At 37.0% G+C, this 25,137-nt stretch overlaps 1 protein-coding gene across 1 annotated transcript; it reads left to right on the forward strand.

Moving 5' to 3' along the window:
* The first annotated feature begins 7,767 nt into the window (after positions 1-7,767).
* Positions 7,768-24,628, forward strand: LOC594252 (deoxynucleoside triphosphate triphosphohydrolase SAMHD1). The gene is made up of 13 exons (XM_030975888.1): positions 7,768-7,842; positions 7,981-8,141; positions 8,994-9,109; positions 10,635-10,705; positions 11,800-11,949; positions 12,821-13,042; positions 13,504-13,595; positions 19,377-19,436; positions 20,237-20,432; positions 20,935-21,027; positions 22,520-22,624; positions 23,176-23,313; positions 23,975-24,628. Exons 1-13 carry the CDS (start codon positions 7,768-7,770, stop codon positions 24,098-24,100), a joined length of 1,605 nt encoding a protein of 534 aa, XP_030831748.1. The 3' UTR covers positions 24,101-24,628.
* Positions 24,629-25,137: the final 509 nt, after the last annotated feature.

The raw sequence follows: 25,137 nt of genomic DNA on the forward strand, positions 1-25,137 counted from the left end.
AGTCCCCAGAAGCTCAGGAGTTTTTAGGCAATTAATTACGGTCAGATGAGCATCCAGGGGCCATCCTTAAGGCTCTTGGAGGGGGTCCAGGGGGAAAAGCCCCCAGAAGCTCAGGGGTTTTAGGTATTTAATTACGATCAGATGAGCATCCAAGGGCCGGCCTTAGGGCCCTTGGTAAGGTCCAGGGGGTGGCCACCGTAAGCTTAGGGGTTTTAGGCATTTAATTACGGTCAGATGAACATAATTATTTTGATACCTCATTTGTGACACTGGCAGGTCACTCATACTTTCTCTCTTTCTTTCTTTTTTCTATTTTATATACTTTTTCAAAAAAGTGAGGGGGGGGGGCTCGAGCCTCCGAGCTCCGCCGTTCTGCAGGCCCTGACATGAAGGTTTATAAATAATTTTTTTTTTTTGCCTGACTGTTAATTTGGGAATTTGTAATTTTACAACAAACGCATACAAAAGTAGAATTCACAGACAAAATTGAGAAAAAATCATGTCATTTCAGCAATATTTGTAAATCACTGCACGATATCGAATTAGAGAAAATAAAAAACACGTTTTTATTTTATTTGGGGAGCAACTGCCAAAATAATCTGAATATCATTTCCATTACGCTGGAATTAACCCTTTTATTTTACCATTGCCGTGCCAAAACGGCGACAGTGTGAGATTTTCTTATCCAATTTTTGTATTTTACTCTGGTAACTTATCCATAAGACCACAACATAATTCATCCATAAATAGTAGATGTGTAATATCTTTTATTTTTTTATTTCTCCAGAAAGTTGCGAGTAGCCATGGATTCAAGCAGGGGACAAAATGACAGTGATGATGGTGGCATTCTTCTTTACCAGTGGAGGAGTTGGACCCCTGAGGACGTGGGAAGGTACTTCAGAGGGAAAGGTTTCTCTGAAGAGGGTGGTATCATGACACGTGAGTCAAGATACGGAAAGAGTAAAAATAGATTAAGAGAATTTCCATCCAGGAACAGACCAGAAATTTTTCCCCATGGGTCACTTATTATTTTATCTGTACCTCATATGTTGAGTGGGCCAGTCATTTTGGAATCCCCCAAACTGAATTTCAGTCCCAATCCGCCCCTGTTTCCATTCTTTACGTTGATGCGCTCTTTGCTATCTTAAAGGTAAAGACCAGTTTGGAAACGCCCCCATCTCAAAAAATGAAATGGAAGCTCTTATTACCAATCATGTGAAAGAATACGTTTTGAGTAATACGTGATCATACAAATTTTGCCGAGAAACTGCTTACTAATTGATATATTTGGTAAATTATTATATCTATTTGGACCTGATAGATATAACGCACGTGTCGCGTAGTCCCATAGACATCTTTCTGTGTACAGTGCTTGTAACTTTACCAAGACATGAGCCAAATTTCTTATCATTTTGATGATTCCAGAACATTGCAGTACACACCAATACTTATATGCTAGATGATCAACATTTTCTGATCGATTCCACAACGTTTCTTTCACAATGCAATCACATGACCATAACTGGTCTTTATCTTTAATCTAAACCCCGAAACATTGCACATGTATGATAAGTTTGATTTTGCAATTAAAGGGAAATCCAATCCTGATATCGATGACAAGTTGCTTTGTATAATGCAGATAAGTCAGAGAAATGGATTTGTGAAAGTGTGAAAGAAAACTGGTAAATAAGAAACTTGTGATCGTGTCAATCTCAAATTTGTATCTTTGTAATGTCACTATGATATGTTATTTTTTTATTTTTTTATTTATTCGGTTTAAAAACATCAACACGTAAAGTTCAGGAACTCATAATGGTAGATTTACAATGAAATTGAACCAACCAATATACACTTAAGAAGAACATATTGTTTCACACACATGAAAATATGGTTACAGTACAATATACAACGGCTGGCTAGATGTGGCTAGACCAAGGCGAGATATGACAAGGAAATCGAAAAGAAGAGAAATGACTAAAGAGAGAGAGAGAGAGAGAGAGAGAGAAGAAGAAGTAGTGAGAGAGAAAGAGAGGGACAAGAAAGGGGAGAGTAGAAAGAAAAGAGGGAGGGTAGAGGGAAAGAGAGGGGAGTGGAGATACGGAGGGGAAGTGAGGGAGAGAGAAGGAAGAGAGAGCAAGAGAGAGCAAGGTAGGAAGAGAGAGAAGAGAGACAGGGAGAGAGTGAGGTATAGAGAGAGAGAGCGGGAGAGAGGAGAGAGAGAAGAGAGAGAAAAGAGGGGAGAGAGAAGGGGATAGAAGAGAGAGAGAGAGAGGGGGAGGAGAGAGAAAGAGAGACATGGAGAGGGAGAGAGAGAGAGATAGAGATAGAGAGGGGAGATCTTTAAAAGGCAAAATAAGAAACAAGGTAGATAAACGTAGCATTAAAACATTAATACATTTCTTATACACATCTACACAGGAGAAGGCGCACCGAAGCGTTCAGAGAAGACAACAATGGATTGGCCTGCAACGCATCGTCGCGTCCGCTCCGAAGGCCACGGTGCGCCTGCACATGATGGTCAACATTTCAGCATTTTCAAGAAATTTAGAGTAGCTAGAATGTACAGGCAATTTGGCAGTAAATAGCAAAATATAATCAATACCCTTCCCGACAATGTTGTGCAAAACATGCAAAGCTCATTGTTAAAGAGTTGACACCTCTATTAATTAATGGAGAAACCAACATTTCTTCAATATTCTGGATCAGAAAAATACAGCTATAATAAAGTATTGCACCTTGTAGTAGTTCTAAAGAGTCACAACATGTGAAGCTAATTGCTAAGTTGACACCTCTATTAATGGAAAACCCGCATATCTTCAATTTAACGAATCAGAAAATACGTCTGTAATAAACTATTGCACCTTGTTCATGTATTAGGTCTAAAGATTCACAACATGTGAAGCTAATTGTTCAGGAAAAGTTGACACCTCTATTAATGGGAGAACCCGCATATTTTCAATATTATGAATCATGTATCAGAAAATACAGCTTTAATGAAGTATTGCACGTTGTTTCAGATCTAAAGAGTACATAAAATACAATTCATTTTTTTGGAATTCACATTAGGTTATTGAGAGTCTTAATGACTTGGGGTAGAGGAGACTTTTCATAGCGTTGGGTACGACACATCGGTTCTAGAAACCCATCATTCGATCTTAGGGGACGATAATTAGGTAGGGTGCTTCGGAGAGGTGGGAGCATCGAACTGTGCCTAGAGCTTATGATGGACTTAGCAAACTTCTCTAATAATTGTTTTCGACGGTGCTCAAGTGATATGATGTTAAGAACCTCGAGAGCATTTGCGTAGTCTGTGTAATTGTGGTAGCCAATGATAATTCTACACGCACGTTTTTGTATGCCCTCAATTTGGTTAGATTGCTGTACTGTGAGAGCTGGAGACCACACCGGGGAGGCATACTCCAGTATTGGTCTGATATAAATCAGGTAGACCGATAGCAAGTCGCCGACAGGGGCTTTGTACTTGTTGAGTATACATAGCAAGGGGTGGCGATCCAGGGGGGGGGGGGGGACGGGGGGGGGACACGTCCCCCCCCCCCCCTCGATTTTTGGAAAATTTGCAAAAGTGCAAACAAATAATGTACAGCAAATACTGACTAAAGACTGCAACACACTATTAGGCTTTGGAGAGCCCAAGAGTGCAGCGTTTAGACAAATACAAATGCAAAAATCTTCTGGCTAGGGAGCTTTGCCCCCTCGCATAATATCCTTCAAATTGTACAAGTAAATATTGTAGAAAAGTGTAGTGTGAAAAAAGTACATTGTTTGTTTTCATATTATAGTTTTGCTAAGGAATGTAATTTTGAAATACAACAAAACTTCAAAATCTGTGAGGGGGTAGTCACTTTCGTCACCTTCATCCCTCTCATTCACTATGCTCACTCACTCGGGCTTGGGGCAGTCCCCCCCCCCCCCCCTCCCGATAAAATTCAAACGTGGTTATATTTCTAATTCGATACCAGTGACTAATTTACAAATGTTGCTGAAATGGCATGATTTTCTCTGAGCTTCCAGGGGGCTCTGTCCCCTGTACCCCACCAAGGGCCCTAAGGCGGGCCCCTGGTTGCTCAGCTGACCATAATTAAATGCCGAAAACACCTGAGCTTCCGGGGGCTCCGCCCCCTGGACCCCACCAGGGCCCTAAGCGGGCCACTATATGCTCATCTGACCATATTCAAAAGCCTGAAACCCTGAGTTTCCGGGGGCTCCGCCTCTAGACCTAACCAAGGGCCCTAAGGCGGCCCCTAGATGCTCATCTGATCGTAATTTAATGCCTAAAACTCCGAGCTTTTGGGGGCTTTGCCCCCGATTAATGACCTGCATGTAAGTGTCACAAATAAGGTATCAAAATATGCTCATCTGACCCTTATTAAATGCCTTAAAACTCTGAGCTTCATGGGGCTCCGCCCCTTGACCCCACGCCAATTTATTCCCCAGTTGCTTTGCTCTATCTAATTGCAAATACTTTAGCCCCCCCTCACTCCGAATTTGAAAAACGTTCCTTGGGGCCTGCATGTAACATGTAAGAGCGGTGATGATGCGGATTTTTTTTCTCTCCCCCAAAAAACGTTTTTGCTCATTACGTTACTCCTCCCTCGTTCCTCGCATTTCGTCCCCCCGGTCATGAAAAGAAATCGCCGCCCCTGATACATAGCATATATAATCGTTTAGCAGCTACGCTGGTCATGTGAGAAGTTTGCATGTCCCATTTCATGTTAGCTTGTACAATAACACCCAATAGTTTGAGAGTATCTACACATTCAAGAGGGCTTGCACCAAGGTGAAAGTTCGGAAATACAGTAGGTCTTTTCAGGAATGAAACATTCATTATCTTACATTTCTCAGGTTTAGGGGTCATGCTATTATCAGTAGACCAAGTAGAGAGGTTGTTGATTACTGATTGGATGTTAGAAGGTTAGGAATGTTTCCTAACTTCTGCAATTGTGAGATCATCTACATATTTCCATCTTAGTTGTGTATCAGAGGCAGCATCATTAATCATGACTAAGAAAAGGACCGGGCCGAGGCTACTGCCTTTGGGGGCTCCACATGTCACATTCGAGAAATTAGAGACAATAGGACCGATATGAACACAGTGTGATCTACATTCAAGGTAACTACAAATGACTGGAATAAGTGATAGGTCTACACCAAGTTGGATAAGTTTCCTAACAACAACATTGTGATCGATATGATCGAAAGCTTTGGCATAATCAATGGCACATAGTGATGCAACATGGCCAGGCTTATCAGTTCCTTTTAAGATAGTGTCCACAAGACTCACAAGTTAGTGAGTGGTCGATGAGTTCCTAATATTTCCATACTGTTGACTGTCTAACTTGTGACTGATGTCGCGGGTAATCCAATTTGAAAGGAAGGTTTCAAAGATCTTAGCAAAGATAGGTGTTAGATAAATCGGTCGTAATTGGTCGAAAGACTGGCATGGTTTCACCTTGGGAATGGGCACTATGTTGGATAGCTTCCACTGGTCGGGGAAAACGCCGGATTGTAGGCACTCATTAAATATACGAGCAAGAGGATCAGCTAGTTCAGGTGCAAATTCTCGGATGAGTCTTGCCGGAAGGTCATCCTTGTACGAAGCCTTAGAGGGGGTTGATATTCCTAAGCTTCTGATAGACCTGGTGAGCTTCAATTACAGGAGGTGGTCGCGGGGCAGGAAGAAGAGGGGGTAGCTAGAGCCGAGCAGATTGAAGCGAAATGGTTGTTGATGTTTTCAGCTTGATCTACAGGGGCCAAGTCACTTTCGGGTAACGTAGGTCTAGTCTTCTTGAGACCCGCGAGGTGACGAATCTTCTGGTGCCACTTTCCCGGTTGCTGTTTCTTAAGATTCTTGACTTTTCGGGAGTAGAAATTTTGATTGCACTTAGCAATCTCTCTTCGAACTGTATTGCGTAGGGTTTTGTACAATGGGATATTACCGAGCAGATAAGCTTTCTGACGTTGTGAGATGATCGTAAGAACTCGGTTGGTGATCCAGGGTTTATCATCAGAGCGACGTTTAACGCAGGTTGGTGGGAAGATCTGGAGGTAGCGAGCTCGAAGTGATGAAGCAAAGGACTCTACCATTTCAACAGCATCACGACATTTGTTGAGACAAGTCCAGTCCTCTGATGTGAGCCACTGGCCGAAGGTACGGATGTTGGAGTCCCTCATAGGCCGAATTGTCGTCTTACGTGGCGCAGAAATAAGAATTACATTAATGGGGTCGATGATGATGGTTCGATGGTCACTAGTTGAAATGGGGCTGGTTACAACAGGTTCCTTGTATAAATCAGAGGAGTCAGTGAAGACTTTATCTAAGATGTTATGACCTCTGGTGGGCTTCGAGACGATTTGTTGAAACCCTAGTTCGTCAAGAAGAGGAGCAGTGTTAAGGTCGTTGAAGTCACCTAAAATCATGAACTTCGCATCGGGATGTTGTGACTTTAAATGATCAACCATAAACTGCAGGCTGTCAATGATTTCATCTTTCAACGGAGACTGGGGAGGGTAGTACACAGCACATACAAACAGAATACGAGTTTTACTGAGAACCAGCTTTAACCATAGTAACTCTAGATGGTTGGGAACAAGGTGTGATTCAATAGGTGTGGCTTTGAAGTCGGAGCTTACGTAGATGGCGACTCCACCACCTTGACGGTCATTATTTGTCATATATTTGCTTCTGTCAAAAAATAATTTAACTTCCTGTTCTAACTTTCATTTTTAGTCAGCTGCATTAATGTCCCTCATCATATGATAATAAAATATTTTGTATAGCTGCTCATAACACATAGGCATTATTGCATGTCTCTAGGCGCTTTATAGAACAGATTACATAATACAGAAGGAGTGGAAATGGTGCACTGGATTCATAATTATAAGATCTTACAATGTGCTAAATAGATATATGTTTTCAAATTACTACTTAACTTTTCATATGTTTCTATATCTCTATGCCTCTATTGAAGGTATTCCAGCAAGTCGTCCCATAAAACAGTGGCTGCATATGAAAAAGACCTTTCCCATAAGATTTTGTCACAGTTTGTGGGACATAAAATAAGACTTTCTACTGGAACGCAGTATTCACATGATTTTTTTGTTTTAACATCAGATCAAGACATCAGTGGAGATCAATTGCCACAGATGACTATAGAACTACTGGGAACGATGGGAGTTAGGTAAGAACAAACATTTATAGCAAGTTTGATTGATATCAGAATATAAATCTGTTTCGTAGCACCCTGTATGCAATATACTTTCTTCTCACTATGAAATGACGAAGATTCTTGCTATTTATGTTCAACAATGTTTTTGAAGGAAGATCTTTTTGATTTTGTTTTTGTCAGTGGAATTGTAGCATTCGAAGTGGCCATTAGAGATGAATTACAATTCTGAATCTACTATAATGTACGAACTTTCAAAGAACAATGATGATAATGATAAAATAATATATCGCGCACTTTCTATACAAATGTACTTGAATTCACATCACAATACAAAACGAACGAAAGCAAAAATGACAATAATAGTAATATTTATTCAGTCATGTAAGTGAAAGGATATTCATTCCAGCCTTAAATGTTGGTAAGCCTATTCTTCCTATGGCAGTTGCACTAGTTTATAACAAACATTGACCTTGGAAACGTTTCCTGAAATAGATGAGTTCTTAGGGTGCAGGCTGTGTAGCACTAATACAAGTATGTTTTTTCTGTATGTTTTCAATTATTCACTTTTTGATAAAGCAAAATGGGAAAGAAGTTAGCTGTTTTGGAAATCATCAACACACTTACAGGAAACTCCCATCAAAGCCTGAAAGCCAAGGTAAGCACCACATTTCTAATTGGGAAAAAAATCAGGAATTATGTTGATCAAAATCATCAATCCTCTACTGTTTCAAAGACTATATTGAACACTTTATACTAAAGCCATGTTTTTGTCTGTGTGTTGCCTTTCATCCAGGTTTTCAATGACTCGGTTCATGGTCATATTGAATTTCATCCACTGCTGGTCATGATCATAGACACGCCACAGTTTCAAAGATTACGCTTCATCAAGCAACTCGGCGGTGGCTACTTTGTCTTTCCAGGAGCTGCACACAATCGCTTTGAACACTCGCTAGGGTAAGTATATATTAGAGGGCTATGAACATCATTAAAAATGTGTCATAGCATTTTGCTTTACATGTACATGTATCTAGTTATTTCTAAAATTTGAAGTTATAATGCTAAGATAAGGGTAACTACAAAATCAATATTTTCTTGTTGTTTGGTTACAATTATAATGAATACCCACCATCATTGTTTGTTGAGTTTGGATGATAAAGGAGCTAATTGCTACAGCTGAGATTGGATATCAATTTTTTTTTTCCATGTACTAACGTCTGTAGTCACAGGAAGTGTGAACATTGAACTCTCTCTCTCTCTGTTTCACAAAAGAAAAACAGATAATGTTAAATAGCTAGGTTGCCAACTACATTGTACACTGTGATGAATGTAATAGTTGTGAAATAATTTATTCTTTACATCTGTATACTTAAGCACAGGAAACTTCACCGCCAAGGGAATGATAATATTTCATTCATTTAGTATATGATTCAAACCAGTGTTATAAGTTCTTGTAGTATAAAAGCATTTTAGTTCTTCTTTTTGTCTGTTTTTCTTTCCTTTGAAATGCATTTGCAACACTAGTGTCTACATTTGCCATTCTCCTCTCGGGTGTTAAATATGTTCTGATAAAAAGGAATTATTATGCTGTGAGCACCAAAATAATAAGCCTTGTTTGAGCGAAGGTGATATTGGAATGCCTTAAGCACCATGCGTTACGTGTATAGGAGCGGTTTAGAAATATGCAATATAAGTACTATCATCAATTGTGTTTTTACTATATTAATATGGCAAAACAAATCAAGCAATTGTTTAGACGTTTAATGTAAATGTACTCATTCAAGGATTTTCATTCTATCATTTATAAAGTGTGTGCTACCTTGCTGGAAAGCTTGTCCGCTCTCTTCAACGTAATCAACCAGAGCTTGAGATCACAGACAAAGATATCCTCTGTGTGCAGATTGCTGGTCTTTGTCATGATCTAGGTGAGAATGAGATAGTATAAAAATATACACTTTCTTGAGAGGTTCTGGTTAAAACTATGCACAAGAGGTGACCCGAAGCAAATGATACTATCGGAGTCACCGAGGCCCATAGTTTTAACCAGTATCTCGAAAAGAAGGCATGGTATATTCGTTTATATCCTGCATCAAAAAATTATTTTTAAAAAAATAATTGAAATTTAACTTTGTTTTGAATCTTTTTATTGAAATTAAGATTTTTGTTGTTGAAAATTACAGTTTTTATCAAAAGAGAATTAAAAATGACTGGAAGTTTCAATCATTTGGGAATCGCAGACAAAAAGCACTGTATGGTGTCCGCACCCGCACAAAAACAATTTTAACACGTAAACCAATGGGGATCGCAGCATGAGGGCATTTTTGTAAAGACTATTGACCGGTAGGCGGGTATGAGGGCACTTTTCAAAAGACTATTGACTGGTTGGCGGGTATTAGGGGAATGGCTAAAATTACGACTGCAATTTCGACCCATCAGATGGCTAGATTTCTAAAGAGAGGTATATAATCTCAACTATTGCTGCATAAATGGGAAGTTCTAGATTGCTAGGTCTATAGCAGGCCTTCTCAACTAGTTTATTAGAAGTGCCAAAACAAAAAGAATTTGTAGTTGAAGTGCCACCCTGTAAGGTCGACTGTGCTGCGAGGGAGCGTAGTGACCGGGCCGAAAATGGGTGGGGTCCAGGGGCGAAGCCCTAACATGGGTAGCAGGGGGCTGAGCCACCTGAAGCTGGTAGATTTAGGGCTTTCTAAAGGCCCAAATGGGGAATTTTTAGCACCATTTCATTCCACAATATAATCACTCATAATTTCATATTGATGTGAAAAAATTAGTAAAATTCCTGAGTACAATTACACTGGAGGTATATTTATATGTAGTTTTTTTGTGTGCAATAAACACGGGAAATGTCAAAATAAAGTGAAATTAAACAAACAAAAACGAGAGGTTTCCAGATATTGGCAATGTTGAAATATCTCATCGTAAGCTAATTGTTGTTCAGACCTTTTAGATTCGTATAAAATGGTAAAAAACGATAAATTCCCCCTTTCTTCCTGTTTGTTAATAAAACAGGCATTCTCTTTTTTCTGTTTTTTGTTTTGTTGTTGCAACAGTCGCGCGCCACTCCGACTAACCGCAAGCGCCACAAGTGGCGCGCGCGCCGCCAGTTGAGAAGGCCTGGTCTATAGGTAACTGAGTCCTCAGCATTGGCACGAACAGAAATTTCACATTTCTCTGTGCAAAAGAAGCCTACAATGAAGGGCTTTGGTCATCCAAGCTGGCAAATAAAGTTTCTGTTTATCGTCTTCACTGGTCCCTCGATACTATGGTTTGTAACAGATCACAGAAAAGCAATTAATGTCTGAGAGAATAGGCTGCTCCATGATCAGGCAAGGACAGTTTTGTAAGGATGTACATGTATTACCCTATTAAATCGTATCGTAAAGTGTAAATATTACCGTTTTGGTTCCATTCTTTGTCTTTTTTTATCAGGTCATGGTCCGTTCTCGCACTTGTTTGATCTATTCTTCATTCCTAAGGTCAGACCTGACTTTAAACACAAGGTGAATGCAAGTATTTTATGGAGTTTAAACAAAAAAGCAATATCTCTTGCATGATTTTTATAAAGTGTTTTATCATATTGCGGTAAAATGTCTCTATAATCTAATGGTCGATTCCGTTTCATATGAAAACAGTGAAAAGAAATCAAAAAAGTATAATACATGACGATATGGCCTAGGAAATGATGGGCCGCTTCAAATTTGTATTTTGTCAAGTTTAGGCAAATACATTTAAGTATGACCATTTCCGTAACTTAATTATTTGACACATCCTTGGAAATAGTCCCATCTCATGATATGGTTTCCAGTCCAATAAATACTATGTGTGTACGACCATATATTTTGGAGTATGTTCATGTAATTCCGTATTGGTAATGTACAAATTATTTTTCTTCAAATATATTTTTTTAGAAAATTTCCCTCATTAAAATGTACATAATGCACATGGAAAAGGGAGACAGGTGTTAAATAAGATAGTCGAATTATTTCATTAAAACTCTGCGGAACACAATTGAAAAAACTTTGATGGAATCAACTTCAGGCAATTTCATGTTTCTATTGTATTCCCTATATAAATCATATTAAGAATAATAAATCTTTACTAGAGCATTCAATTTTTTACATTTGATGCATGAGGCTGCAGAAATAGCACAAACGCTGATTTTTGTCAAAGTCTTTTGGTGATAGAGGTATGTATTATAAGAATTATGTTCCTCTGTATGTTATTATTGTTCGAGGTTGTTCTTAAAGACATACTTTCTGCAGTTTATTATGTCATAATTCGCTGACACAGGAATTCGTGGAAATAACACTTGTGTATTTACAAGTCTCAGACTCTGTGAAGTTAGATTTCCCACCTAGAAATTCATTGAGCGTACCTCTAGTCTCAAGGAGAGTCTTTGGATGAGGAAAATTTATCATGATGATGAGCTTTCCTTATGTGGGTGCATAGTATTACATAAAATACACTTCGATTAAAGCGAAGACCACTCCCAGTAATTAACGGAAACTGTTACCAGATGAATACCCGAATGGGGTCAAAATCAACAAAAGAACCTATGCGTCTTTACTCACCATATTGATACTTTGTTAACCAGCATGAACACCTGTCTGTGCTGATGTTCGATCATCTGATCGAGGAGAATCATCTAGAGGCCAAGCTGAAAGAGAATGGATTAGATGGAGAGGATCTTCTGTTCATCAGAGAACAGATTGAAGGGCTACCTAAGGACTCTAGTCAGAAGCAGGTCAGAGATTTGTCAAAATTATGCCAAAATCATCAAAGAAATCATGTGGACTAAAGGCCATTCACTCATTCTAAGACATTGAATTGAATTGAATTTATTCACCACTTTCATAAATACATTCAAAGGCAAAGAATACAATAAATATTTCTTGCAAACATAGATAAGCCAATAAAATGGAAAATGCACTAAAGAAAATTACGAAGTGGTTTGATCATCAAAAAAGTTACAGAAACGTAAAGGTAGATGAACCTAAACATTTACACACAAAAAAGGGACAAAGAAAATACAATAATACAATGGTAATTATTTCGTAGAATATAATGTAGTATTTCAAAAACAAAATATTGCTTTCAATAATAGCTGATGTCAATGAAGGGAGTTTCTATAGAATTTGTAAATGCAAACTTTGTATTACTTACCCCTACATCTTAATTAATGATATAACACTAGAGCATCGTGATGAAGATATGTTTGTTCATAAAACATATTTTTCCCAATGTTTGTACTGTACCTTTTTTGTTGAATAGATGAATAAGATCGGATGTTAGTTTTTCAGAAAGCGATGTTTTTAGAAGAGATTAGCCTCTTTGTTATGACAGCTTTAGGGGCATCATTAGAGAGGAGATTCAGAGTTTAGCTAACAAGCTCCAAAAAATGCTCTGGTGAATTGAAAAAAAAGCTCTGGTTAAAAACAATAACATTCTTACTGTGAGAAAAATGTTCTTATACAACTCTAAATCCTAAAAGAACTCCTGCGAATAGAAAAGTATTTTTTTTACATTGGTGCACTGAGTATAAAGGGGGTACATGTAGCTCGTGTTTGGATTTATATTTTGTATCCATTGAGTTCTCAATTTTCTACCCTTTTTAGAACGATGATGTGTGGCTGTACAAAGGACGAGGTCGGGAGAAAAGCTTCCTATATGAGATCGTGGCTAACAAAAGGAATGGCATCGATGTGGATAAATGGGATTACTTTGCCCGCGACTGTCTCAACCTTGGAATAGCTAGCAGTTTTGATCACAAGAGGTACATGAAGTTTGCCAGAGTCATCGAGGTAGACGGGGATAAACAGATCTGCAGCAGAGACAAGGTAATGTATGGTAAAATGAAGGTTTTCATTTTTGAGAATTGAGAGATATATGTTTTCATGGATCTTCCTTTTTTTTCTTCTTAAAATGATGCAAAGTGATATTGACAATTTCTCATTTTTTTGAAATTTTGATTCTGTCTTTTTCATATTGCGCTAGAAGTCAAAAATCTTAAAACCATATAACTTTATCATGGCTTATGACCTTTAAGGTCCAATTATTTTTAATCCATGGGGAGAAAAGAACTTCAAAATTACTTCAACTTTATCAAGTTGATAGTCTTGGAATTTATATGAAAAACATGTGCAAGTCAGCCATATTTCTGCCCCCATCAAAACAACATATTTGTGTAAACCCGACAGTTTCTCTTAAGACATTCAATTACATTTTTTATTACAGAAGTAACTGTTTTCTTTTTCGCTTTCTCTCTTCCCCCTCTCTCTATATTACAATATATTTCTAGGAGATAGGCAATCTGTATGACATGTTTCACACAAGAAATAACCTACATCGGCGAGCTTACCAGCACAAAGTAAACAAAATCATTGAAACAATGTAAGTATTCTTCAAAAGAAATGACAATCGTTTAGAATGCTCAAGTGTAATCACATGATGATTTCCCATTTAAATGACTTGTTGAAAGTTCTAAGTACCACGCTGTCTGTATTCTTTTGATTGTTTGTTAGCACCGTTTCAACATCACTGCCGCATGGTCACTGCATGGTTTTGATGTTGCGATTTTTTTTTCTTCTGCATTTTCCTTTCAGAAGGAAAGCCAGCTATCTTAGAAAATTTCAATTCAGTTCAATTCAAGTGAACATTTATTTTCTTCCATTCAATTTGACAACATATTTGACATCTGTTCAAATAATACAATTTATACGAAGGAACATAAATATAACTAGATTTGTAATACTTGTTTGGAACAAGTATAGGTGGGCTGGTCCAACTAAAATTTGAGACAAAATGAATGGCACATTTAAGATAGCTAATTGTCTCAGCTACAACATACTCAAAGTTCAGCGTAAACGAAGCTAAAACGACGGAGATATTGCTCGCGAAAGACGGGAATGTAGAATCCAGTTTTGAGAAAAAGTCATGTCCCATAGAGAATACACGCAAAATGTGAAAAAAATTGACATGCCTCCTTTAATCGCAAAAATACGCCATGATGCCTATGTCAAAATGAAGGATCGTATTAACTGCATTTGTAGAGAATTGTCTCAGCTAGTACATATCAAAATTTGAAAGTAAATCGATCAATATTCACAGAGATACAATCGATTTCCAAAAATATGCTGACGTCAAAATATGCATAATACGCAAATTGACATTTTGAGTTCGGAGGCCATTATGATGACGTCATGTGGTAATTGAGGGTCAAATGAGACATGAAATCATATCTCCAATTTATACTCTATTAAAATATGAAAAAATTGGGGTCACCTTGCATCCTAAAGAGCTACAATGGATTTTGTATAGGCATGTTGTTGCCCATATATGCTATGTATTACAAGAGTTTAAACAGTTTGAACGGACGCTCATTCCATTATAATTGGTCATAAAGAGATAAACATGGTATCAAATTGTTCGGGAAAAATGAGGAATACTGTGTCAAAAAAAATCTAGGAGGAATTATTTTGCGTTCGGCCGTGACAAACGAAAACGCGCGCGCATGCGCATGTGCGCGACTGTTTATAAAACGCTATTGATAATAATGGCGTATACCTGAAATTGACCGGACTGATATTGACCTTGATCATGATAAATATGAATGAGAAATGTCTTTCCGTTATGAAGATATGATCATATTTTGATTTTCACAAAATGGCGCCTAGATGACGTCATCAGTCAAGGTCAAGGTTGAAAACCTTATTGTGCTCTTTCCTCATGCCAAATTTCTAGGCATTTGATAGAGCCATTTTCAAGTTATCGTGCTCACAAAAAAAGTGGTTAGAAATAAGAAAAATATTCTAACGAAAACATAAGGTGATCTGTATTATATACAGCCCACCTGATAATAAATAAATAATAAATGATAAAGGCGATTTTAACAAAAATATAAGGTGGTCTGTATTAGATACAGCCCACCTAATAAATAAAGGCAATTCTAACAAAATTACATAGGTGGTCTGTACGATATACAGCCCACCTAATTAAAGAACCTGTGTTACAAGGAAGAAGGCGCGAATCCCGATAAGCAAAGCCTGTAATGGGTACGCCCGAATATGCATATACATTATAAATAGAAGATAGGAAGAAAGGGATAGGCAAGGGGGAGAGGAGGATAGAGAGCTTGGAGAAAGAGAAAAGAAGAGGACTGCAACATAGTAGCAATGGAGTGTATGGCGTGCATAAACAACATAACGGCAAGATATAGGTGAAGGGTATAATGTTGAAATATTTGAATGCAAATATATACACACATATATATATATATATATATATATATATATATATATATACAAGCACTTACATTTATACAACATATACATACATATACATATATATATATATGTTTACATATATATATATATATATGTTTACATAATTATTCACATGCATACAACACATATATATACATACACATCCCCTTATACAATAAACACACACTCGTCAACCTAATCGGGTATAGGGCTAATACTTATACACTGTAATTTGAAATTATACATTAACAGAGACACAGATTTCCTCATAGGTTCAGGTAAATCATTCCAAAGCTTAGGATCGGTAAAACGGATATTATTTTGAAAAATACGTTCATGGTGTTCGGGATTGACGGGGAATATAGATTTCTTCAGATGATCTGGTACCATATCTGAAACACGTTGGAATTGGCCGCAGAACTGAGAAGGTAGTTGTGAGTTTAGACATTTACACATTTAGTCTTTTTTTTGTTGCCATTTCTCTGTATATTTCGTTATCATTGCTTTCTGTTTGTCAGTCTATGACTCTATGTATATTTCTTATTTCTCGTTCACTCCTTTATATCTTCTTATTTCTTTTCTAATAAAATGTTAAACATGTTCTATATAGAAGGCTTGACACAAGAATATATTCTTTTTCTCTTTTCTCTTCAGGGGACATTTTTGTCCCCTTTCAATTCATTATAATGCATGATATTTTGTCAAAGTCTTATTGTTTAATTTCAATCGTAAATATATAAGGTTGATATTTAATACAGCTATGATCATAGTAACACGGTAGGCTCAAGACCAACCCAGTGTTTTAGATTATCAATTCTCAGTGGAACCCATATGTTTCTTTATTTGCTTTTTTATCCCCTCGCCGACAAAGTCGGAGGGGATATAGTAACGCTGCCGTCCGTCCTTCCTTCGGTGCCTCCGTCCGTCCGTCCGTAACAAATTTAGTTTCCGATCGATAACTTCAGTAATGTTTGACGGATTTTAATGAAATTTGATATGACGGTACATGATATCAAAATACAGGCTAAGTCCGATTTTGGAGTTCGTAGGTCAAAGGTCAAAGGTCATAGCTCATTAAATATGCGAAAAAATACACATCTGGTTTCTGATCGATAACTTTAGTAATGTTTGACGGATTTTAATAAAATTTGATATGAAGGTACATGGTATCAAAATACATGTACAGCCTCAGTTCGATTTCTGAGTATGTAGGTCAAAGGTGAAAGGTCATAGCTCATTAAATATGCAAAAACACCTAATCATATATGTGAAAATGTGGTTAACTTCCTCGCCTAGTAATATAATAGTATAGTCCAATGGGGTAACTTGTTCTGTCGCATATAGGCCATTTGTACCCTGCGAGGGGATGCTACGCTTTGCATACGGTTCTGCGTTGATAGTCTGATACCAAGCAAGAAGGTGAAGATATATCCAAATAATAAGCCATGGGTTTCTAGTGAGTTGAAGCAGTTACTACAGGATAAACGGAAAGCATTTATTGATGGCAATAATTCGTCGGTTAAAGAACTACAAAGAAAAATAAATCGTCAGATTAATAAATGTAAGCACGAATATAAATGTAAGCTGGAACGAGACTTTCAACAGAACAATAGTCGCGCATCATGGCGAGCTATGGAAACGATTACAGGTTATAAGAGCAAACAGAAAATGACCGAATGTAACCAGGACTTTGCAGATGATTTAAACTTATTTTATACACGATTTGACTGCAATGACTTTCATGATCAAAATGAATGCTTGAGTAAATCCTTGTTAAGTAAAATCACAAGTAATGTTGGCATTGTAATATCAGAGCTAGATGTAAGGAACATCTTAAGAAGAGTAAAGGTAAACAAGGCCACTGGACCTGATGGCATCTCAAATCGGGTTCTTAAGACTTGTTATCAACAATTAGCTCCTATTTTTACGAGATTATATCAGTTAACTTTGGATCTAGGTGTAATACCACAAATATGGAAAACATCTTCAATTATACCAGTTCCAAAAGGGAATAGGAAATGCAGCAGCACAGAACTGAATGCCTTTCGCCCTGTAGCACTTACATCTAATGTCATGAAATGTTTGGAAAGGTTGATTTTGAAACATCTATTGAGTCAAGCTGGCTCATTATTTTATTGACCCCTTTCAATTTGCATATAGACAGAATAGGGGAGTTGAGGACGCTGTTCTTGTCCTTCTTCATGGAATATATAGTCATTTAGATATCCCCAAATCATATGTAAGATGTACCTTCGTTGACTTCTCTAGTGCTTTTAATACCATAACTCCTCACCTTTTAATAAATAAACTGATAGAAATGGAGGTTGATGTTAAAATAGTGCTCTGGGTTCATAACTTTCTAACAAATAGACAACAATCAGTAAGACTTGGAAATATTAAATCCCCTACTTTGGTAACCAATACAGGAGCTCCACAAGGGTGTGTCCTTTCTCCCCTGTTATTTTCACTGTATACCAGTGATTGCACTAGTACCAGTCAATGTTGTTCATTTATTAAGTATGCTGATGACACTGCCATAACAGGTTTTATTAAGGGAGGAAATAGTGAGAATGAATATTTTTGTCAAGTTAATCAGTTTGTTGAATGGTGCGATCGACACAACCTATATTTGAATGTTAAAAAAACCAAAGAGATTATTATAGACTTTCGACGTGGTGACGTAAATCATACCCCTTTGTATATTCATGAACAGGCAATCGAACACGTACATGAATATAAGTATCTTGGTACCTTGATTGATGATAAGCTACGACTTAATAAGAACATCAACGCTGTACACAGTAGAGCTAATCAACGGATGTTTTTTCTAAGGAAGCTCAAAAAATTTAACGTTGACAGGACGATCTTGCATCTTTTCTATCAGTCTATCATTCAAAGTGTTCTTCTATTCAATCTCATTTGTTTTTATGGAAATCTCACACAAGCAGACAAAACTAAACTCGAACGTCCTAGGAAAATTGCTCAACGTATTATCGGCATTGAATTACCACCCCTATCAGTTTTGTTTGAAGATCGCTTATTGACTAAAATAACTTCTATTATGAAAGACCCATCACATCCACTATTTTCTTGTTTTACTTTTAACCGCTCAGGAATCCGCCTGCGTGTACCAATTACCCGTAGAGCCAGATACAGAAATTCTTTTATTCCAAATTCCATGCACATCTATAATGCAAAAGTAACACGAAATTCTCAGCTTTAAGCTGAATAATAGCGATTATGATTATTTGTTAACTTTTTTTCTACCCACCCAGTCAATTGTAGGGATTGGGTTGGAAAGTTTTCCGCCTTATCACCTTTGTGGGGTCAAAACATCCGTTGTTTAGCTCTGCTGCTGATTTTTGTTGTATATTTATGTCATGCATTATAATCTGATTGGAAATTATGCCATCTCTCCTTCTCTGTCTCTCCCATTTTCCTTTGGACCCCTACCAACTTTCCCTATATTTCTCTCTTCTATCAGTCCTTCGAGCTTGAGCTCTCTTTTCCTTTATCTTTCTGCTCGTATTTCGATTGTGATGCTGCTCATATTCACATCTATATTCATACCTGAATTTATTCATGATGTGATTCAGAATTGTTTATAAAATTCTTGCTATGTATAAGTCATATAACTATCTTGTCATGTTTTGTGCTGAAAGCCGGAGAACCGTACCTGCTCACATACTTTTTCTTATAGAGTCTTGACGCCCTTCTGGCTTTCAGCACACGACACCATGTTTTTGTCTTATGTTTTATGTATTACATGTTATACCAATGGAAAACAAATTTCTGTATTATATTATGGACAATAAAATCTTGAATCTTGAATCTTACCTTTGTAAAATGGCCTTTACAAAAATATATAACTGCATCTTTTTAGTGTCTGTCTCTTTATTTCTCCATGCAGGATGGTAGAGGCCCTGATCAAAGCTGATCCACATCTTAGGATCTTCCCTGGAGCCAATGGGTCAGTATCTAGTACATTATGATCTATACATTTTATTCATATCTTTATGTCATGAGAAAAGCAATGTACATGCATCTTTAAGTTATTGATTGAATTAATGTGGACAGTGGTGCACAATCGAGTCGGTGCTATGAATGGTAAGAAAAGTGATATTTGATATATGGGTAATTCCATAAATTAGAGACCCACTTTGTGACATTTTAGGTGTCCCAGTTCCATAAGGAACCCACACGTATTTGTGGCTCTAAGTAAAGACTTAAATAGTGGAGTGAGATTGTAAAGTGATTTCAAAGCATAATATTGCATCCTCATACCTACAATGACTTAACAATCATTCTCAGATACATTGTGAAATATTTTTGTAGCACAATTTGTATACAATTTGCCCATTTTGTTCCCCTGCATATCCTTACTTCAATTTTGAACCATTACAAAAAAATCGAGGAAAAAATGTCCCTTGAAACACATTTAACAAAAATTATTTTTTGTGAATATTTTCAAAGAGTTTCTGAAGTATTTGAATTATAGATGTGTATATAACATTCAAACTATTGTCCTTTATCACAGAAAACATTGAATTGTGCTTTTAATGAGTGGACTTGCACTTCCCTCTTTATGAAAAATAGCTTGTAATCACGATATTCTGAGAACCTGTTAATGGATTACAATTAAACTTGAATTTGAAAAATTGCTTCTGTTGTGGTTTGTGACATCGCTCTATGGCGAAGGCATCATTTTGGACTGCGCAGTCGAAGTTCCATCTAGTTAGAATTTGTTTTTAAACTGATACCATATAACAGGAGAAAGCTGACCATGTCTGAGTCATTGGATGACATGCATGCTTACACACACCTGACAGACAGTGTGCTAGAACATATCCTCTTCTCACAGGAGAAGGATCTCAAGGAATCCAAAGACATAATTCAAAAGATCTTCACCAGAAAGCTCTACAAGTGTGTGGGACAGACACAACCAACAGCAGACACAGAACTAGAGGTAAGAAGAAAGAGGGTGGCCTACAAAAGAGTGCAACACCTGAGATCTGCAATCCCAACAACATATCATTGACACAGTGTCATTGGCTTGTACTTCATTAGAAAGAAGGTAAAAAAAATCCAAGTAAAATGACCATCAATTTTGGGAAAGGCATTTTTTATTCCCCTACTTTGTTCGTAAGGCAATGTCGTTTTGCAACCATGTTCATGCTTGAATCAGCAAGAAATGTGTGTATGGTGTTTTCCCATGGTAACTGTGAAGACAGCTTCCTCTGTTGACCAGTTCAATAAACTTCCGAAGTCATATTTATTTTGGTAGAGGACAATGGATTGTCGAGTCACCTCTTTTAAGTGACATATTATTGTTTAAGTGGCCCAAACATAAGGAGTAATGTGTGCAGTATATATTGGTGACTGTAAGGAAAGGTGCTATATTGAATTCCTTCTGGACTGGATGGGATTACACATCTGTTTAATGCATTTGTTTTCTTGATGTTTTCCAGAAACCACTGGAAATCAGCAAAGCGATCTGTCTAGCTGTGTCAGAGGAGGAGCTGAAAGGCCCCCAGCTTGACTCAGATGACCTGGTGGTACATGTAAGTACCCGATACTACATTCCCTACTGACTTGAGTAGTGTGGCCTCAGTCATAAAGGAAAGTTACTACAAAGTTTGGCTGAATTGGTGGAATTCATTAATGCTTATGAAATTAAAAAATATATACATAACTTACTACATTATACCTTGGTCATACCACCAACATGACTACACACCGACTCCAAACTGATTGATTCTTGGCCATTAGGGTAAATCTCATTTATTGTTTGGACTGATTTAATCCCCCGTTTACGCACTTCATTTTCTCAAAAAACAATTGTATATACTGGTCCGTCTTTTTGGAACAATCTTCATCCTGATTTACTTCACTCTTCTTCTATTCATCAATTTAAATATAAACTCAAGTTACATTTGTTGAATGCCTACAATAATAATGATGATTAGACATTTCATGTATAATGTTCTTTTTTTATAACGTGTACCATTTTACAATTCATTTTACAATTCATTTGCAATTTTAGGCCTTCTTTTGCGTATGTGACATTTAAGTGGATTTTAACAGGAAAGGAATAAATAATTCATGATTTCTATTGTTCGGCTTTTGTAAACGTTCAGGTGGTGCAAACATGTATGGTGCATACTCTGCTATTTATTGGCTCGTTACTACTCTTCGGTTTAATGTATTTCTTTTTCTTTCTTTTCTCTGTATTGTATTGTATTGAACTCGCAAACAACTATTTGTCAAACTACTACCGTCTTAATTTTAATTGTGTACCTCTCTCTACTGTAAACATTTTCTGTCCCTGTTATTTTTCAAGTCGCCCAGGAACCTATTCTTTACAAGCTCTGCTTTTCTATAGGTTCCTGCACATTTCACAGTTTGTACTTTTATCTGGGTTTCCTTTAAATGATATTAGTTGTCAAACAAATGTGATGATTACCTTGTCAATTAATATAATCATTTTGTTATATTATGAAACAATATGTCTTTTATGTATATTTTGTTATCTGTATTATTTCTGCATGTGAAATGTGAAATCAATAAACTCAACTCAACTCAACTCAACTCAATAATGGCTTAAAATGAGTAGAAGAAAAGATTTTTGGAATGTTGAGGGGTTTATATTATGAAACATGTGTCTTCTCCCATGAGTGCAAATGGGAGTTTGCCCCTGAGTGACTTGCTAGTTCTTGAGAAAGATTTCCACACCATGAGTGTCAATGAGGTGAAAAGTGCAGGAGTGGCTGTTTTTATTTCAATCACATGAAAATTACAGTGATGTAAATGATTCATTTCTATACGGTTGTGTGCGTGTGATTTGTTTTTTGCAGGAGTGTGCTAATAATCAGATATGATTGTTTTACGTCTGGGAACGACCTTCAACGTCACATGCATCTGAAAGAAGTGACACAGTTTCCAGCTGGGGGTCCATCAGAGTCAGTTTATAGACAAAGACCGAAAGCTGAGCATACCATCGATGGTACCACTACACCTACTAATATTTCCCTATCTATTGTTATTGTCTTTCAGGTGGTGAAGATGGACTATGGAATGGGGAACCAGAACCCTGTCGACTACGTCAGGTTCTACTCCAAGGAAAACTCGAACACAGCGATAAAGATCGGCAAAGGAGAGGTAATGAATTATCAAAACTTTCATGTAATTTGCCATTACACCCTTCTGGCTATCAGCACATGATGAACGTGTACCTTGCGTGTACCAATGAAAAATAACTTGCTGTATTATACACGGGACAACTAATCTGAATCTCGATCACCTGTAACTTAAAATGACCAAAAGGCATATACTCATACAGTCCACTTCAGCATAAAGATTTATGCTTTAGAGGTAGACATACTGATTAGAGGAAAGATGGGGTAGTGATGATGAAGGGTAGCCTATAAAGAGTTGATTGCCCATTATTCATACATTATTTTGTGGTATTCTTGAAAACTGGAATAAGTATGGAGGGAGGGGCAGTGGCGGCCATTGGCTACTTTTGACAAGTTTTCCCCTGGCCTTACTGCCTGGGTCTATAGGTATCCACTTTCAAAATCACCTTGCGAAGGAATCATCCTCTTGCCGAGTCCTGGCAGGAATGAATAGACAAACTGATTTAATGTTTAGGTCATGCAGGGACAAAATGTTAGTCAAATAATAACGTATGTATGTTTCATTGACATCAGGTGTCCCAGATGCTTCCAGAGAATTTTTTAGAGCGCTACATCCGTGTGTACTGCAAGAATCGTGATGCGGAGAATGTTGCCAAGGCCGAGAGATGTTTCGCTGAATGGTGTGACAAAAAGAAGTTCAGTAAACCAAAGGTAAGGAAGATACCATGAAATATATGCTTAAATGTGCTTTAGGATAGCTATGCAGTCAATTTGCTATCGTATATATTGGGCGTAACACTACAATAGAGATTTTAACCCTAAGCCATATGCAAGATCATTGATGATATGAAGCACGGCAAATGTCAGATCACACTCTGCTTTTATCATTGCATTTGAATCATGTGAAAATCACCAACATTCTGCTTCATACAACTTTCCTTTTTGTTTATCGAATGCCTTTATGTTATTGTAATTTCTTCGTGGACATGCAACTATAGAAACTTTGAACCTTTCTTACTACGTATTAATTTGGACATTATCATACAAGCCTTGCCTTTCAGCTTGTGCTACTCTTTTCAAAGAAAAAATATCCTCAAGGTTGTACTTGTGTATTAGATGTATTATACAACTTCATTATATCTTATTACTATTAACTCATATTTATGCAACACAACATTTTTTGTTAGAAATGTATTAATTTTGTTAATACTATTGATGTTATGCGCTTAATTGTTTGCATGATTCTTTGAAAATCGTAAATAAACAAATCTGAAGCTGAATCTGTTAATTTACTTAAAATGACAAGTCATTGTTATAAGGATTGAATAACTAATTTAATTGTGTGGTGTTTTGTTTATTTAATTTTCGTTAGCCTGGCAACTTCCTTGACACAGCAATGACACTAGTCAAAAAGAGACCTAGAGACGGAACCTGCGGACCATCTGAAGGCCCAAAAAAATCTAAAAAGATACTTGGTAATACTTACAAAGGTATGTGATAGCAATATGTCAGTCAAATACTGTAGTATCCACCTATTTTGTTAAGATAAGAGGTTACTTTGGAAAGACTTAACAGTAGATCGATATAGACAGTTTGGTGTTTGCAATGTGCTTTCCATTGCCTAGCAAAGTTATTTTTATGATTTGCATATTCTATAAAAGTAAGAGCAAAAATTTGGTAACACTTTCATGACGAAATATTGAATTGGTGCACTTTTGGATATACATGTACAGGGATTGTAGTCTTTGCAATTTTGCTGCTAGATAGTTAAGGCATGTGTGCTCTGAATGCGCACGAAGTCGACATACATTCTTTTTAACCCAAATTTGAGCTGCTCACCGAACTTTGAGTATGAAAATAAGTTATTCCTGAAGTTATGGAGTGGTGAAGTGTGACGTCATCAAAAATAATGTCCGAATGTCGAAAACCAATTGAATATGTTAAGTATTGGCTGAGATATGACCATCTGAATAAATAGACGTCCTATGGGAACTCGGTGTTATAGGGCTGAACCAGAGCACTATAAAACTGAGTTCCCATAGGAAATATATTTATTCAGATTTTCATATCTCAGTAAATACTTAACATATTCAATTGGTTTTCGACATTCAGACATTATTTTTGATGCTCTTTTGGAAAATAAAGAAGAAAATGGGAGATTATAAAAATAGATGTTTATGATGTCACAGCTTCGGTACTCTATTGCCATTCCACTGAGCTGCACAAGGCTAGAAAAGTCAGGTAAAACGTGTTTGTTTTTTCTTCAATGACCCTTCAACCTCACACTGTATGTAAAGTCTGACAAATATGCCATAAAAATCAATGTTTAATGACTAATATTATTGTTAAAGCACCTTCGGGATTTTCTTGGTAACGAGCAAATATCATTTCTGCTTTGTTTATAACCTTGCTTTTTCATAAATGCACAATTACATGTAGCCCCATGAAGGCCACTGTGTACTGCCTATGAAAAAGTTAGAGTTTGAGTTTGTTTGTTTTACCCGACTGCTAAGAAAGCATGCGTATGCTTGTAAT

This window comes from Strongylocentrotus purpuratus, unplaced genomic scaffold (genome assembly GCF_000002235.5).
Source record: "Strongylocentrotus purpuratus isolate Spur 01 unplaced genomic scaffold, Spur_5.0 spur5_scaffold_8, whole genome shotgun sequence".
NCBI lineage: Eukaryota > Metazoa > Echinodermata > Echinoidea > Camarodonta > Strongylocentrotidae > Strongylocentrotus > Strongylocentrotus purpuratus.